The following is a 17,846-nucleotide window of genomic DNA, read 5'->3' as shown; positions in this document are numbered from 1 at the left end:
AAAAATTATCTTTAACATTGCACTTCAATGTTATTTTTCGCCTTTAAGAATATCTAATGTGATTTCTATTATAAAACTAAATCGATTGTAACTCGAAACAAAATTTTAAAAATATTTTGTTAAAATAAAAAGTATATTTTTTTAATGGATTAAATAAAACAAAAAACAAAACGCATTAAAACCGAATATGGCATAATTAACTACTTATACAAAATTAAAAATATGATAATAATGTTTAAATTATAAGTTTATCTTTAATTTTAAAAATGATATGGACTAAGCAATTTATAATTTACAATACAAATAAAATTATATATTTAAATAAATGTAAACATATATATCTTGTACATAGAAATGTGTATATATAAAAATATACTGACAATATATGTAATAGTATTTACAAAAAAATATATATACATATAAATATATGTTAAAAGACAGATAATTACATGTATGACGATATATTTAAAAAAATATGTTTAAAATATATATACATATATATTCACAATAAATACTTTATTTAAAAATATATTTCTGTATTTAAAAATATATTTATATATTTAAAAATATATTTATATATTCAAAAATATATTTATATATTTAAAAATATAGTTATATATTTAAAAATATATTTATATATTTAAAAATATGTTTATATATTTAAAAATATATTTCTTTATTTAAAAATATATTTATATATTTAAGAATATATTTATATATTTAAGAATGCATTTATATATTTAAATATATATTTATATATTTAAAAATATATATATATATATATATATTAATGAATACATATTTATATATTTGTGAGTAAATGTTTTTATATATGTGCATATATACATAAGTTTAAGTAAATATATATGTACACATGTGCATTTCATATATGAGATAATATATTAAAAAAATATGTAAATTGCAAATATGTGCCAGAATTAAAGTGAATCGAAAATAATTTATAAATATATTGGAACGCGATATATCTTTATACATTACATAGCATATACATATACGAGTATTTAATACAAATGTTAAATAATGTATTTTAATAAAATATCGTTTATATTTCTTATAACAATTTCGTCAATTAAATTTTATAATAAAAATATTTGGATATATTTTAAACAGCAAACAAAATTGAATCTTAAAACAAAATTAATTTCAAAACATTCGTTAAAAACTGCCATATATATTGATATAAAATAAATATGTATATGTATTTGTATGTATATTGAAAACTTAAAATTTAATAAAAAATTAAAATTAAAGAATGGTTTTTAAAAGTATGAATAAAATTTGACAATTTTAAATTTATTAAAATTATAAGTATAATTAATTTGATATGTATATTTATGAATGATGTAAATATATCTGCGAAAATTTGCTATAAGTTATAAATAATAATATCTTATCATTAATAACAAATCACAGCCCATACGTTTTGTAAATATTTCAGAATTGTGTTTTAAAATTTAATTTAAATAAATTTAATGGATATATATGTTTATTAAAATGTATGCAAAGAAATTCTAATATGTATACATATATATATTATACGTTAAATAAAACATTTATTTACCATTAGTAAAAAAAACAATAATTATAAGAATAATAATCATTTATTTTGATTAATGATTATAAAACTGAATAATTTTTATATAAATATAATTTTTAATTTATATATAATTTAGTGTATAAGTTTTTTTCTTTTTTATTTCTTACAGAACTATTTATATTAAAAACAATATTCATTTTATTATTATTAATGTTATTTATGTAAAATTTTGCATTAGCAATTAATACAAGAATAAAGTAACCAAACAAAAAAATTAAATTCAATATAATAAATTGTTTTATTTATTTTATTATTAGGAAAATTGTAGTTAATTGGTGTTTCGATCTATATTTTTTTCATATGGAAACTATAATCGTATGTAAAACTTCAATCTTCAATTGGCGTTAAAACTACAGCATTAATTACTTTAAAAAAATATAAATTTCTTAAATTCAAGATAGTATATATAAATCCACGTTTATATTCGAGCTCATTGATGTTACCTCTATGCGATAGGTATGGATATATACGTATTGATGATATGAAGAAAGTTATCGGCGAATGCATTTTAAAGAGATGGCTTTACTAAACATGATGCCACTGAGATGTCCATCTGTGTGGCACGCAAGTAGATATTGCTTGGAAAGAAGTTGTTTATGCGCTTTTACAATAAGCATTTTAAATTCTATATTAAGTTGGTCGACATGTGAACGTATTTGAACCCTAGTTATGTATAAAATCTCGATATGAACAGTTGATATTTAAGAAGTACTTTAGACCCTATTTAACGTTTAAAAACGTTAGTATAAAAGGATTGAGTAAGAAAAACTATACTTTTTAAACATATAAAATGAAAATAATGAGATGTTGAAAATAATAATTAATATACATATACATATGCAGAGACGGTTTTAGGTTGATAGCGATAAGTTTTTATTTGTACTCGTACATACGTATATGGTATGTATCTAAGGTCTCCAATTTGATTTCATAAAGAATTATATTTTTAATATTTTAGCATAAATAAATTTTTTACAAAGTTAAAAATTTCAATTATTTCTTTTGTTGTTAATGAATATTTTGCATTGAATTTTTATATAAAATATTAAACTAAAACATACATTCTAATCAAATTACAGTAATCAGTCATTATTAAGACTTCACTCATTTAAAAGTATTTAAAAAAAAAAATTGAAGAGAATTGTTTAAAGTGGGTTATTCTTTTCTAGTCCTCGCGCAATTCAGCTCCAAATTGCTCTATACCATCTTTTGTAATTATGTAACCAAATACACCATCACCAGTCTCTGTAGAACGTTCAGTAGAACAAACGAAACCCTCAAGAATCAATTTCTTAGCAAAATCTTTGGTAAGCGAGGCAGGGTCTTTAAGAATATTAATCTTAGCATTGGTTAATTGTGAATCAATCAACGACTCAACATACTTATAACTAGCACCACGGGCACTATAAGGCATGCAATGATAAAGCCCAGGAGAATCACTCACATATAATACACTCTTTCCTTGCTCATCAAAACCTCCAATTAGCGTTGATATATTTAAAGGGAATAAACGGTACTTATATTGCGATACGAAAGAATAAGACGCGGCGGATTTTGGTATCAAGGGTTGGTCGTATAGCACCTGCATTGATATCCCGAAACTTCGTATATCGCTGATCCAAGCATTTGCGTCGGCCTCACAACCATTCGCGGCAACAAGTAAATTGGGAGGAACAGTATGAACCCTTATATAAGCACGTGCGACAATAGAATAATCTGAACAAATTCTGGTATCAGCTGCTAGTATCACAAAATCATCACCCGCAATGCCAACAATAGTTCTATGATAAACAAATGAAAGAAGTGAATTTTAATATTGTAAGTACAATTTAAAAATATATTATTACCCTTTATTATTTTCATAGAGATCAGGATCCTCCATTTTTTCTCATAAGTTTTCTTTTTTATATTTAAAATTATAAATCTTGTTCAAACTTTGTTTTGTTTATTTTTAAATGCAATTTCTCTCAATGCCTACTTTTTTATAGATTTTGTTTTCCGAAAATTATAGAACAGCATAACAGTATCTATCCGAAGTAGAGTCAGAATGTATTACTTATTTATTTCAAATATTTATATAACTTTAAAGGTGCAGCGGCATATACACCAGCATCACCGATGGAACTAATTTTATCAGCAGCGACATCTATGCGTGAATAATGATACACACTTAACTTACTATCAGTTTTCATACGTCTGCCAAGAAACAATTCTGTTTAATATATGCCTCATTCACAAAATTATCCATTAGTTTGACCAATTCCATGATGGTAGTTAGTACCTAGAAATCCATAACTGAGTGCATCTAGAAAGTTGTAAAATTATTTTCTTTAAACCGAGATTTAAACTGAAGCGAGAAAACTGAGCTATTTGATATTGAAAGCACAGCCTATTGAATTTTGACTGAAATGTTTGAAGGACTACCAATGAGACTGAAATATTAAACATTACAGAGACATGTAATGTTTATTCCGAAGAATTCTAGTTACAGTCAAGTTTGAAAACCATTCCAACTGACGATGAAATGTGATGTTTCCAATATGAGTCAAAGCAAAACATCAGAGTACGGCATGAAAGCCATCAAGAAACACAAAAGAGAGAAAGTTATGCTTTCAATAGAGTCAATTAAGACAATGCTGACTTTTTTCTTCATAGTGGCGAACTGTAGAAGTTTTTTAAATTTCTCTATAAACATATTTCATATATAGAGCAATGAGAGTGCGAAGCTTCTTAAGAAGTTTGTAAGGCTAAAAGTAATATAGAAGTCACTATATGGTTTATTATTGATCGTTTTATAAGATATATATATTGATAAAATTCTATACCAGCTGTAAGTCGTCTTCATTAAATTAATGGCACTTGAAAAGAAGATCTTCAATGAATGGATTTTCAGATTTGAGTGAGGAATGCATACTTTCGAATAAAAATTTTTGATATTAAGCTTTTTTTTAAAAAATAAGTCACCAATTTTTTCAATGAACACAAGGGTCTTATTTTAATTACTGTCTTTGTTTGATATTCAGTTTTTTTCAAGAAACTCCCCTCCTTGTTTTTATAGTTTTTGATGGTTTTTTATAAATTCAAATTTTTCAAGTTAAATATAATTCTGTTGGACTCAAAATTTAAAGAAAAATGTATAGCCTATGATTTTGCGAATTTACAATATAACTAATAATATAAAAACTATATAACAATATTATTTGCAGTTTTAGCAAAAAAGAGTCTTTTTATTAATTTTCAAAACACCAACAACTTTAGAAAATATAAATTAATGTTAATATAATTTTTTTTTCTACTACAACTGCAACATTTTTCGATATTAGAACATCAGAACAGCTCTAATCACCAGTCATCATTTCCATGAATTCTAACACAAAAACAAATTTTTAATAAGTTTATTATGGTTTAAAAAATATTTAAAAACAATTGCATACCATCAAAATCAACGGTACCAGATCCATCGGTATCGATTTCTGCAATGATGCCATCCAAATCGCTCGAAGATAACTTATCATCTAAGGCAGCAAGAATTTCCTTTAAAGTTGATGTCGTGATATAACCATTGCCTTCACGATCATATAAACGGAAAGCTTCCTTCAATTCTTTTTGTATAGCCTCAGCATCTTCTTCCTCCAGAAAATGCGCCGCGATATTACAAAAACCATCAAAATTTACTTTGCCAGTATTTTCTGGATCATTTTCATCAATAAGTTCTTGTAACTCGCTCTCCTCAAACATTTGACCCATACTATTCAATATGGTCTTCAACCGCAATGTTTCAATGAAGCCAGATTTTTGTGTGTCGAACATTTGAAAAGCGCGACGCATAATGTCCATTTTCTCGTCATCCTCCTAAAATTATAAAATATTGACATAATGATTATTCAAATATGTACATGGCTATAACACAGTGACGACGCGTGCCCTATCTGGAAGGGTGTGCGGCCCCTTCCAGATAATGCGGCAAATGCGGCAAACTTCAGCCGCTCATGCAACCGCTTTGGCAAATCATCATGTTGGATTCGTATGCATACAGTTGATATTCGAATAGAACAGAAAATTACTCTCATACAATTCCCACTATATAAATCTCTATTTCTGATATTACGAACGGGAGCACACGCACATTATTTTGTTCATATGCAACGTATGAATGTGTGGCCAACTTCTTTGCACACAAAGGGGAGAGACGAAATATAATAGAAATGTTCTGTGATTTGAGCTGCAAATATATGAGCACAACTAACAAGTATAGCGGCTAACAGAAGCAAATTAATTGAGTTTTCATAGACAATTATATTTAATTGTTTTTGCTAAAACTTTAAAAATATATATTTATATGGAAATGTAATAAATAATAATAATTGTTGATGTAAAGATACTTAATAAATTTATATACCTATGTTATTTAACATTTTGCAAATTATATTAGGGTGTTCACCGCACACCTCCGCACCTTAGAGCAGTCGTCACTGCTATAACAAAATAAGTTTATTTAAGAATAAAAAATGTATCATTCTTTAGCTGTCTTAGCATCCATTTGCAGAATATTAAATTTAATTATATATAAACTAAATTAGTAATTTAAAGTGCATATTTTCATAAAGGGTTGTTCATATTGGGATTCCTTTCATCAATAAAGTCATGACATTTTGCAATATAGATCGTTTAACAACAGCTGAACATGTTATAATTGTGAAAATTATATAGAATATTTTGCATCAAAATTACTTTAATTATGAAGCTGAATTTTAACTAAGTTGGTGTATAAGAAAATAGGTTGGTGTATAAGAAAATAAAATTCCCGCTGATTCTATGATAATCCAATAGTAACGTATGTTGAATTGGAGGTGTGATAGCACCATCATTTGAAAATAACAAAGATGTGGTTTGAGATGAAAATATGGATGAAGGGAACTGTGGTTTCAACAAGACGATGCCATCTATACAATACGTTCTGTTTTATCTTTGTTGTGCAGGAAATTTTCCGGGAATGTGATTTTACGTATCAGATTATATATATGTATGCAATACTAAGAATACATATATAATATATATAACATATATATAGTAGTAGATATTTTTTTGGTCTTTTAAAAAAGTATTTAAGTAAAGATAAAAACGTTTAAAATATTTAAATATTGCACACAGCTCCTTAGATTTTATTTTGTAGGGTAGTACTGCTATTTAATATTTCTTGAAACTAAGTTCGAAGAGTTACGTACTTAGTTAGAAATACTTCAAAATTTTATCTTTGGATTGGTACCTAACCGAACATGCAAAAATACAGTATAGGAAATATGTCTAAGTAAGGTATAAGATATAGCAATTTTTATATATTTCTTTCAAGTCACATTTAACACTACACACACAAATATATATATATATATATATATAATTTCTTATAGAGTAATACTCATATTTTAAAATAACATAAAAGTGAATCTTCTTCTTCAAATTTTTATCTATATCTTTCTATATTTATCTTTTTCTAACTTTTTCATATTTAAAATCTATCCAATTCATCTCATTTGTTAACTTCTAAATTTTTGGACCGTTACTGGATTAAAACATTGCTCATTGAGCAGAACAAGTGGTAATTCAATGGACTAGACTAGACAGACTAGACTTCACTGTTAGTCTTACAAATAATTAGTAATAGGTAGAACTGTAAGCACTCAGGTATTTTAATGTTGAAGATATACACTCCATTTTAAGACATATTTCCATTAAAGCGTACTTGAAACATAGTGGTTGCAATAGGTTATTTCGCAAATGATAATGTCATAATGAAACTGATTGATCAGTCAAACGGAATTAATGCCTTTTAGTATAAACATACTCCTCATAAATGTGCATTACTACACGTCAACATCACGCTGTCGATAAATCTTTAAAAGGAGACATATTGGTCTTAATAGGTAGAGTGGCTTCTCTGAGAGTTCAATTAGTATCTTATTATATTAAAAAAGGTTTAATACTCGTAAGTAATACTATAAATATGAGTAGACAACATTCTTATTTTATTATATTGTACTATATTCTGAAGGGAATGCAATAAGTTTATTTTACTATATAATATTTTTCATGTACTAAGTTTTTAAATAAAATTTAATGATTCTGCAGCACTCTAAGAAATAAAAGTTTGAGGTGTGAAAAAACAACAATTTTCAATGATTAGGTAAATGTATATAGCTGTGGTTTATATGTTATTTTGAATTAAGGGCACAGCAAACGCAATGGTTGCTTATAAAAATATAACAAAAATAGCAAATCTTGAAATTTTAAAAAGACAAATTAAGTGTCCGTTGACTTCGTCTGTTAACATGCAAGTCTACCGTTCAAATTTGACACGGTTTTATTTGTCATACTAGCGGTCCAAAAATTATATATGAAGAATTAAACTAACACCTAGTTCGAAAGACCACTGTTGATGGACACAGCTGTATGATCAAGGCGAAAATTGTTTTGATTAAAATTATTTTTAATTAATATTTACTTGATATATTGAACTGGCTAGCATAGACTATTGAGTCCATAGCTATTACTTCCCTTATAACAGTTTTACAACAAATCATATAGAAGATGATGTTTATATATTTTTTTTTTTGATATTTATTTTAAAGTCATATATCTTATTTTGAGGTAAGTCTGTCCACAGAAAAAGAGAGAACGAAATAAAGAGCAATATAGAGAAAAACAAAAAATGTCTATCACTTTTATTGCCCTGTTTTTCTCAGTGCATTTCCCGAATAATTTTTCTCGAATAACTTAAGGAGATAAATGTGGAAAAGACTAAATATACCATAATAAGTTTTATTGGAGACGCTGTACCATTATATTTTCCAATAATATTAGGTAGTGCGAAAGAGGTAGATATTTTAAACAAAGTAGTATTACCATCAAAATTTCGATAATCTTTTTTGTAAAATCAATTGTTGTTGTTGTTATTATTTGAGTTAGTGCTATTGCGCACTTTTACTCTTTTGTGGCTGGGGGGCTTATCCCTGCCCCACACAAATCTTTAACTATACTAGAATCATAATCATTTATATATCTTCTAACTGATGACGAACCGTAGATCAGCATATCTTCCTGTGCGTTTTGAGGTGAACTTAAGGTTTGTTAGGGCGGGGTTGAGCAACGTATCTACTTTAGTGAATAATTTTAGAGCTCTGTTCTTGATATATTTTTTCACTGAGTCAATTGTTTGTTTTTTGTTTTTTGTTTGTCAATTGTTTTTAAAGTAAAACTAACAAATAATAAATATTTATAAAATTTACTGTCAGTACTGATTTTTAATAAATTTATTTTATTTTAGTAAAAAACTTAGAAGTAATTAAAAAAAAAAAACAAAATAAAAAATATAACTAACGATTGCTAAATAGGTTTGTTTAAGTTGTACCAACAATCCTAAAGGGTCCTTAGTGGACCAGTTGGCCCATTGTGCTACCGTATAAAAGAAAAACTTGGATGTTTGAAACCATCTTAAACATTTAGCAAATGCTATTAAATCGAAGGTCTTGATTTCTAATAGTACCCAAATATAAAATACAAACAGGTTGTTTGGTTTTAAAGGAGAATAGCTGCGAAAGAAGGTTCAAGAAATATCAATTTACCAAGGCCTATGTTATGCATACGGTATTATTGAATAGATAGCTAAATTTAGATTCCATTTGCAGGAAAATGACAACTTTCAGAAAGAAAATTGTTTAACGAACAATGTTCACAAGATAATAAGTCATTATTGTAAATAAGTAGCACTAAAGATCAATTATGTTCGCAGTTGTCCGCTCTGTTGAGAGGTGGTACTCCGTTTATTCCTATTCCTATTGTAAATAATTCTAAGATTAAAATAGGATTTCAAAAATTTAAAAATAAATGTGGTTTTCTAAAAAAATGTTTAAAGTTATTAATTTTGAACAATAAGTACTTCCAGACATATTTCAATACCAAAACATATTGATTTTAAATATTAAATTAAAGGATCATCTTAATGGCCTATGAATTAGTGTGTGACCGAAGATAGCTCGCTCATTGAACTTCAGAAGATTTTAAACCGCATAAAGTGGATCTAACAATGCTACCTTAAATAACAACCAAATAATCAGTTGGTAACAAAGATGTGACAACAATAGACTGTGGAAGCACTAATTGTAATCATGGAGAGTCATCACTTTAACCAACAACCTAAGATAGTTGGATGAACCAATTGAAATGAGATATTGATATTTTTGAACTGAATAGACTTTTTTTGGCAACTTGCATTACGACAAATATTAAAAATGAGTATACGAAATTAATGTACTGTGAAAAAAACACTCTGTATAAGATCTCAATGAAATAAATGAATTTACACTATATTTTATTAGACCTTTTTTTAATTAATGTACTGTGAAAAAAACCACTCTGTATATGATCTCAAGGAAATAAGTGAATTCACACTATATTTCATTTTATTAAGGGAAATCATAAAGTGGACACTTGGTAATTCAGATGGGATCGCGATAAAAAAGACATGCATTAACTTAATCCATAATAATAGCTCTGAGTAATAGTTCAGATATAAAAGTATTTTTACCACTGTTAGAGAAATGATTTGTTTTTTTTTTTTTTTTTTTTTTGTAAAATATTCAAATATCACATAATTATTGCGACCACTTTCTTGATGTTAAGTTAAAAATTGATTTACAAAAATATTCTTCAAGTCCTGTTGTTCTCTTTTGTACTCTTCATGAGTTACATATGAGTATATATCTTATCACTTATAACATTTATGATGGATATATTTCGATTTGTACGCTTTATCCTCGTATGAAAATGTGTTTAAAGTGTTCATATATATAAATTATTCCAATAAATTTTGTTTCGCTGATCTGAGTCATTCTGAGTTTATGTAATAATTATAGAGAAGATATATAGATTTTAACATTTTTATTAAATATTTTCAAATGCTATATATTTCTCTGTTTAATATAATAATATATTTTTTTAGAGTCACTTTAAACCAATAATTTCAAAAACTTCATATTTTTATATAGTAATTGATCAATGGTTAGTTTTATTACAAAATATTCAATTAAACTATTTTAGAGCCATTTATAATTCTAATCATTCTGGAGTTATTTACCATTTTGCTGTTTTATGTATTAATAGACTCCTAGTAAAACTTTTTTTTTTGTATTTTATTTAAATATTTGCAATACTTTATTAGTAATTGCAAATTAACGTAATCCAATAATCAAGAAAGCCGAGACTCGAATCGCACAACTGTTCCCACTATTTTTATTCCACAGTTTCGCACTTCCACGATCGTTGAATTCCGTTAATAAACTAAACCATTAAGTCCACTAAAATTCAATATTTATAATGGATACTTGAATATGAACTCATTGCAATGCCATGCTGTGTACACCGTGCCAGTCAGTCGTGTTTCTTTCTTCGATTTTTCTTTATCTTATATCGTAGATCATTCATACTTAATACCACCCGCTCAACGGCCTGGTATTTTTTCACATAAGCAGCAGATTTTATTTTTTTTTTTTTTCACAACTTATTTAATTTTTTTTTTCACTTTTTTCCTAATATTTTCACTATATTCTGTGTATTCGATTTTGGTTTATTATCGCATTCAATTCATTATGAACGAAATAATTATGATGAATACATTGGAATTTTTTCAGCTACTGTTCTTCATCATTGCGTTTGATCATTAAAGATCAAAAAAACCCCAAAAACATGTACATGTTTCTTTGGTATTCCGTGTGCGTACGTATACTCATCCGTAGGTGAAGGCATACTCATATAATTGGAATCGTACATACCTTATAGCTTTAATATTTTTCTCAATTTTATTTCATATTTCAGTTTATTTCATATATTTTGATTTTATAGACAATGACAATGGTATAATGATACTTTAATGAGTAGTTTAATAGCACATATTCCGTGAAGACATCTGTTAAGACGAGCACGTCTACAGATTCAATATTAATGAGCTACAGAAAACAGTTAACATACATTTTCAGTGTAAAGATTTTTATCAGAATTCTGTCTATATGTTGTTTTATAGTTTACTTCTAGAAAATAGTAACTTCAAATATACAGTACAGGACTAACAAGATAGGACCAGTAATTCTCTTAATAGACAGTATTTTGCACTTAAAATAAAAATTGGGGACTAACAGTATTGCACGGTGAAGAAATGTATCTATTAAAAGAGATGTCCATTTAATAGAGTTATCACTGTAGTAAAAAAAGTTGCCAAAGAGTTTAATACAATTAAAAGTACTATTTTGCTTATTATTCAATTCATTATTTTCAACTCGTAAGTTAACTATGAATTTTAAATGATAGATTTAAAAATTTTATTCATTTCGTCTGGAATTCAGAATATTTTTGAGCTGGAGACTTTAACAATTCCTTTATTTCGATTTCCCCCTAATTACTTCCATTTATCATACGACATTAAGCAATACATATGACATTGATAAATTAACCAGCGCATTATTTTTTGGTCAATTTAATTTTAATGACTTAAAATTATTTTAAAACTATTAATTTATTAAGTACTTTCAATCGAAACGAACTCCTTCCATATTGCAGCAATTTAATTGTAAGAGATTCCAGACTGGTATTGCAAATAGAATAGTATGATATGTTAAATCTTCGAAATTTTTCTCCTACCACTTCTTCGATGATAATGTTAAGGGCACGGTAAAAGCTTTAGACTGGAAATGTTGAATGACTACAATGTCAGATTTAGCGGCTGGACTCAATAGTTGAATACCATAACGTCATATGAATTTGAGAAGTTGAGAAAAAAATCACCTTTACTCTGTGCTAAACAGTACAGCAAAGACTACAGTGTCATTTCTTCGAGGGTGTCACTCTGTGCTTTTCCAGATTGATCTTCCGTACCAATTTTCTAGACTGAATTTCCAGACTGATTTTTCAAACTAATTTCCAGACATCGGAATTAAGGAAACATAATATATTATATATATTTATATGTTTTGAATATAATAAAAAAGTTTATAATAGTATTTAGTTTTATATACTTTTATAACAGAAAGTTTTTAGAAAAATCAAATTTAAATGTAACAATGTTTTAGGCTATTAGAACGCCTAACCGCCCTTCTCATAAGTGCATCAATTGGTATCCAAACTGGGTTTATTTCATCGTAATATATGTTTTTCGAGGCAAGGAAAATGGTTTACCAGCAATCACAATTAATAATATGCTCCAATAAACCTGGATTAGTTTAGGGCATTTATAACTTGTCATTGAAGTGCTGAATTCTCCAGTCTCTTTAGTTCTCCAACAGAGTATATGGCACAAAAACCACACTAATATTTTATTCATCCAAATTTTCAATAAAATTAAATAATCGCCTTTGTTTTGCAATCAACATACGCAAAATGGTAATTCATGAAATATTAAATAGTCAGGTAGCTTAAGTCGAAAAACGATCAAATCTTCTTTAATTAGCTAAGAATGCTGTTTTGATTACAGTTTTTTGTAATTGTGGATAGAAATTTGGGTAAATTAAAACTAGTTGAACGCATTGATAAATGAAAGTATCTGTCCTATACCAATATTGAAAACATCACCGAGTATATTATAGAATTGGGCGCTCTGAAACTTAAGAGTCTGATACTAAACAAGCCTGGACATACACACAACAGAAATTCCAATATCACCGCTTAGAGCGGCGGCAAACATTTACTAGAGGAGTTTTATAGGCCAAACTTAGCTTCATGTAGTCCTATAGTCCAATGTTCGAGACGTCTTCTAATTGAACGCTAGTAAACCTGTACTTAGGTTCCATTAACAGCCAAAAAAATCAGTTCAAGACCACTATCTCAAAAACACGAGCATTCATAGAAATCTTCGAATTAACACAGTCATAGATGTAATTGTCAGCAACACATAAAAGTAGTCAAACTCAGGAATCACCAAAACCCACTTGCAAGCAATCTCACTCAAAGCAATGGAATCCAGCGATTCAAAAAGAACTATATAAACCCGGCTACTAAAGAATAACGCCCGATATGACAACGAAATTGGACGAAATTTTGGTTAAGGATAATTAATAATCTATTTTCTTTTTCTTTTCTAAAACTGCAATTAGCAGCGATTATTTATTCTTCGTTCTAAGTTGATTTTCTAGAAGATTAAAAAAAAAGCAAAATAAATTTAAAAAATACTGTCTTATAGTTCAGTGTCTCGTTAACTTAAATACTTGTAATTTACTTCTATATTCCAAGTCAGAGGTTATATATACGCAAGTAGATTCTGCGAAGAGAATGAAAAGTCAGTTACACATGTGATGTTAGAATGCCCTGCGGTATTGCGCAAACGGAATAGACTACTTTTTTATCGAAGCAACAGGGCTTAGAGACTTACTCTAAACCCAGAAATCGGCACAATAGACCCTACGCACAGTGTGCCAAAACAAAAATTATCCGATCAAAATTTGATATTTTCTGAACCCGTAGAGTTAGAGATATTGAAATTTTGAACATGTACCATTTTTGGACCTAAATTTGGACCAACTTAAAGTCGGTTTTGTTTTTCAGGATTTTAGTTTTGATTTCGTACGTTGTAACATATTTCGTATATACCTATACGTATTTTGTCAAATTCGCTTGAGAATTAGGAATTCTCCTGATGAAGGCAAAAGCGAATTTGCCGAAATACCAATAGAGATATATGAAATACAACGTACAAAATAATAGTTAAATTTCTATAAAACAAAACCGATTTTAAAATATTTTCGACGTAAGCACTCATAAAATTTAAAACAAATTATAATATTAATTATATTTGTCGAAAGTGGCGCGTCTTATGACGAAAAGAAACTATTTAAAAGTTAGTAGGGTTTGAATAGAAATGAAAAGACAACAACAACATTTTATTTTATAATTTATTGAACTTTAGCTGACCATACAATGCTATTTCTAGTATTGCCAAGTAAACATCATCACTTTTAAATTTCTTTCCATGGAAAGAAGGATCTATGGAGGATGGATCTTCCATACTAAGGAAAATGTGCATTCATCTAATAGGTTGCTTATAATCTAATTATCTATTTTAATATTTATATAAAATTTGAATAAACTATTTTATACGTATAGTTTACGACACAACAATTTTTTCTTATCATTAACGTTTTAATGTTCTGATTTAATATCGGCAAGTGTACACAGAAGAGCAATAAAAATATATGGGAAAAATAAAAATATCATTTGAGTACATCGAAAGCACATTCTTTTTGTTAGTTCTTAACAAGATCATAAAATCTGAAAAAAAATAGAAATAAATAGAAAATTGTATAATAAAAACTAAAAAGATCGTTTATAGACAGGCACATCAACGCTATTTCTTGCTTAAACGTTTCTAATGTTAGAATGGAAATGGAAATTTTCGTTGCTGATTGGAACTCAAAAAAACAAAAAAAAAAATGGGAAATTGGAAGTGGAAGAGGGCGAGGGCGAGGGTATGTACTGCAAACTGAAAATATGACGAGTACTTTTTTCTTGCCATGAGCTGCAAATGCGCAATCCTCCTCCTCCAACGGCAATGATATTAACAGCAATTATAACAAAAACAAAAACAATCGCACCAGCAAGAATATATAAAGAATTTCTCTAGATCTTATAGAGATTATAATTATGTTAATAATTGCGTACTTTCTGATGATAATGATGATCATAGTTTGCTTATATTTTTGTCTCCGCCTGCCTGCATTCGAAATATTTTTCAGCCACAATTTTAATGCCCATTACGTCGAGTTTCGCTTATTTTCCGCGTTAATTATGCGAAATCGTTGAGAGCGGGCACAGCATGGTATTCATTATTTTTCCAATAGATTATTTGTTAAATCGACTATATTTATTTGAACAATAAACGCAAATTTACGATATTTTTAGTTCATTATAGTAATTTAGAAAAACAACAAACAACCGTCAAAACCAAGAACAAAACATTTTCAGATATTCAACCAAAAAATCAAAAAAAAAAAAAATCTTTCTGTTATTTAACAAACGCCGGAACAATCGCAAATACCACAGTTCCTCATCCATATTTACTGAATACCCGCACTACTCCCGCACCACCCCCGCCGCCGTACATAAGCAATCCAAGAGTAAAATTCAAAGTGTTTTGTGGTTGAATGAATGCTTCTTCAGAACAATTTGTGAGCAAAAACAAAAATGAAATTTTATTTTATCCATGAATGCGAATTGTTTAAATTCTAAATTGTTTAATTTATAGAAAAATTAATTAAAAAATTTTAATTAATATATTAAATGAATTACTTAAAATTGTTCAATGTTCTAGAAAATATTTTTTAATTATTTTCTGCATAAACAATTCGCTATTGCAGTAGATTTTTATGACTACGAGTTGAAAATTGGAATAGATGGATTTCTATGAACAAAGTAATGCATTTGTTCTATTAGAAAATCTATGGCCAAAAATAACAGGAAGGAAAATAATTCAGATAGATGACAATTTATAAAAAGTTATGTCCAAAACACATAACTTCATTGGTGCCATCAGAAATTTATTAGAATTTCCAATGGGGTGTTAAATGGCAGGTACCCATGGTAAACATCAATGTTAAGTTAGGATATGTCGGATATGCGATATCAAAAATAAAAGCAACGCTTTAAAATAATTTCTATAGATTTTTTTCCGGATCCGGAATAAGTATTTACAGATTTATTAAAAATATATTAATAAATGATCATATCAGATCAGAATATTAATTTAATAAATATTTCGTCATAGCTTATAAGTTTTTTCATTTAATTATATAGTAAATATAATATATACTAAAAAAATTTTAAGTTACTTACAATTTCTCGTGCTGAAAGCATAGTATAGCTGATAAGATACCCAACAGTATAGCGAATATCATCCCGGGTATTGCGAATTCAAAAGCAAACTCATCAATTTAATTACGTACTGATACATCTTCACGGGCAAGACCATACCAACGATCGTAACGTTTAAAATTATCCAACTCAGAGGAGCCATGATAGCCCTTACTGTCATGATTATGGAATAAAATTTCTGGTGCTATATCTGCACCGACCATTTTGAATGCACACCAATCCAATTTAAAGCCAGCACTTTCAAATATCTTCTGAACGGATGTACGCTTATAGGTGCATGAAGGTAGCTTATATAATGGTCGTACCTCTTCCTGCAACTCTTTCTGACGCTTAGAGAATTGTGCGAAACTGTCCTAATGAACGATGACACTGTGAAGTCAATTTTATTTTAAATTTAAATTTATATGATATATATGCTTATGTAGATATGAAAACAAAAAAATTCGCCTTAGCATTGTTTGAAAACTTAAGGCCCTACACACAACTATATTTTAAGTTACGTTAAATTTCATTTATATTATTGCAATTTATTTGAAGGCTATATAATATAAACAATCAAATTCATGGACTTCTCGACTTGATCAACCCGGATTTATAAAAGACGTTCTAGAAATTTTCTTTTGATTAAATCAAAAATTATAGTCAATTAATTTCATCTATTTATATTTCATCTATTTATTTATGGATTTATTAGAGAAGTTTCGAAAAGTATTGAATTACATGAAGTTTTTATGGATTTATAAAAACTCTCTTCTGCAGTTTTATATGATTAGCCAAAAAATAAAAAAGTCAATCAACTTCATCTATTTTATCGGGTTGGGCTTCGTGAATTTATAAAAATTCTCTTTACAAAGCTTTATTTATTAATTCAAACCATTTGTCACCGTGATTATAATGGATTTATAAAAAATTTCTTCAAAAATGATAGACTCCATCCATTCAAAGGGGACTTACAAAACCTACCATTCGTGTCAAAACTGAATATTCTGTGTCTTAAATTTCATTTTTCATTGATAGAATTTTCTTCGAATGTCTTTATATCGATTAATACTGAAGATACACCAGCACTTTCTCTTAATTGTAAAATGTCTCTGTTTCAAAATGATGAAATAGCATGTTCTATATTATACGTTGACTATGCTATATCCATATAATAGAATCAAAATATCAAATATCAAATTAATTTAAAGAGACTATCAAACAATATGTCAGACTTATGTATAGTTTAAAATAGAGTTTAGCCATTTGCTAATGGCTGACTATTAGTCAGCACTTAATTATTAAAAAAAAAGAGTCTGTATTAAAATTAGACAAGAGTAAGCGA

At 27.7% G+C, this 17,846-nt stretch overlaps 2 protein-coding genes across 3 annotated transcripts; both read right to left on the bottom strand.

Moving 5' to 3' along the window:
- Positions 1-2,725: 2,725 nt before the first annotated feature.
- LOC119661832 (proteasome subunit beta type-1-like) lies at positions 2,726-3,521 on the bottom strand. 2 transcript variants are annotated; one of them, XM_038071334.1, is made up of 3 exons: positions 3,466-3,521; positions 3,001-3,399; positions 2,868-2,941 (listed from the first exon to the last, which is right to left on the bottom strand). In XM_038071334.1, the coding sequence occupies exons 1-3, from the start codon at positions 3,498-3,500 to the stop codon at positions 2,911-2,913; spliced, it is 465 nt and encodes a 154-aa protein (XP_037927262.1). In that variant the 5' UTR covers positions 3,501-3,521; the 3' UTR covers positions 2,868-2,910. The 2 variants fall into 2 exon arrangements, with proteins under 2 accessions (XP_037927261.1, XP_037927262.1); XM_038071333.1 differs by having other exon boundaries at positions 2,726-3,399.
- Positions 3,522-4,911: 1,390 nt separating this feature from the next.
- LOC119662077 (troponin C) lies at positions 4,912-11,005 on the bottom strand. The gene is made up of 3 exons (XM_038071620.1): positions 10,749-11,005; positions 5,053-5,470; positions 4,912-4,985 (listed from the first exon to the last, which is right to left on the bottom strand). The coding sequence occupies exons 1-3, from the start codon at positions 10,749-10,751 to the stop codon at positions 4,957-4,959; spliced, it is 450 nt and encodes a 149-aa protein (XP_037927548.1). The 5' UTR covers positions 10,752-11,005; the 3' UTR covers positions 4,912-4,956.
- Positions 11,006-17,846: the final 6,841 nt, after the last annotated feature.

This window comes from Teleopsis dalmanni, chromosome X (assembly GCF_002237135.1).
Source record: "Teleopsis dalmanni isolate 2A chromosome X, ASM223713v2, whole genome shotgun sequence".
In the NCBI taxonomy this organism is placed as follows: Eukaryota; Metazoa; Arthropoda; class Insecta; order Diptera; family Diopsidae; genus Teleopsis; species Teleopsis dalmanni.
This window is presented reverse-complemented; position numbering and strand designations above follow the sequence as displayed.

What these genes read in the sequence shown, in the direction of transcription:
- LOC119661832 (XM_038071333.1), bottom strand. Translation starts at nt 3,500, where the DNA reads ATGGAGGATCCTGATCTCTATGAAAATAATAAAGG. An exon ending in CTCTATGAAAATAATAAAGG is followed by an intron (nt 3,400 to 3,465) that starts GTAATAATATAT and finishes TGTTTATCATAG; the next exon opens with AACTATTGTTGGCATTGCGG.
- LOC119662077 (XM_038071620.1), bottom strand. An exon ending in TGGTACCGTTGATTTTGATG is followed by an intron (nt 4,986 to 5,052) that starts GTATGCAATTGT and finishes TTTTTGTGTTAG; the next exon opens with AATTCATGGAAATGATGACT.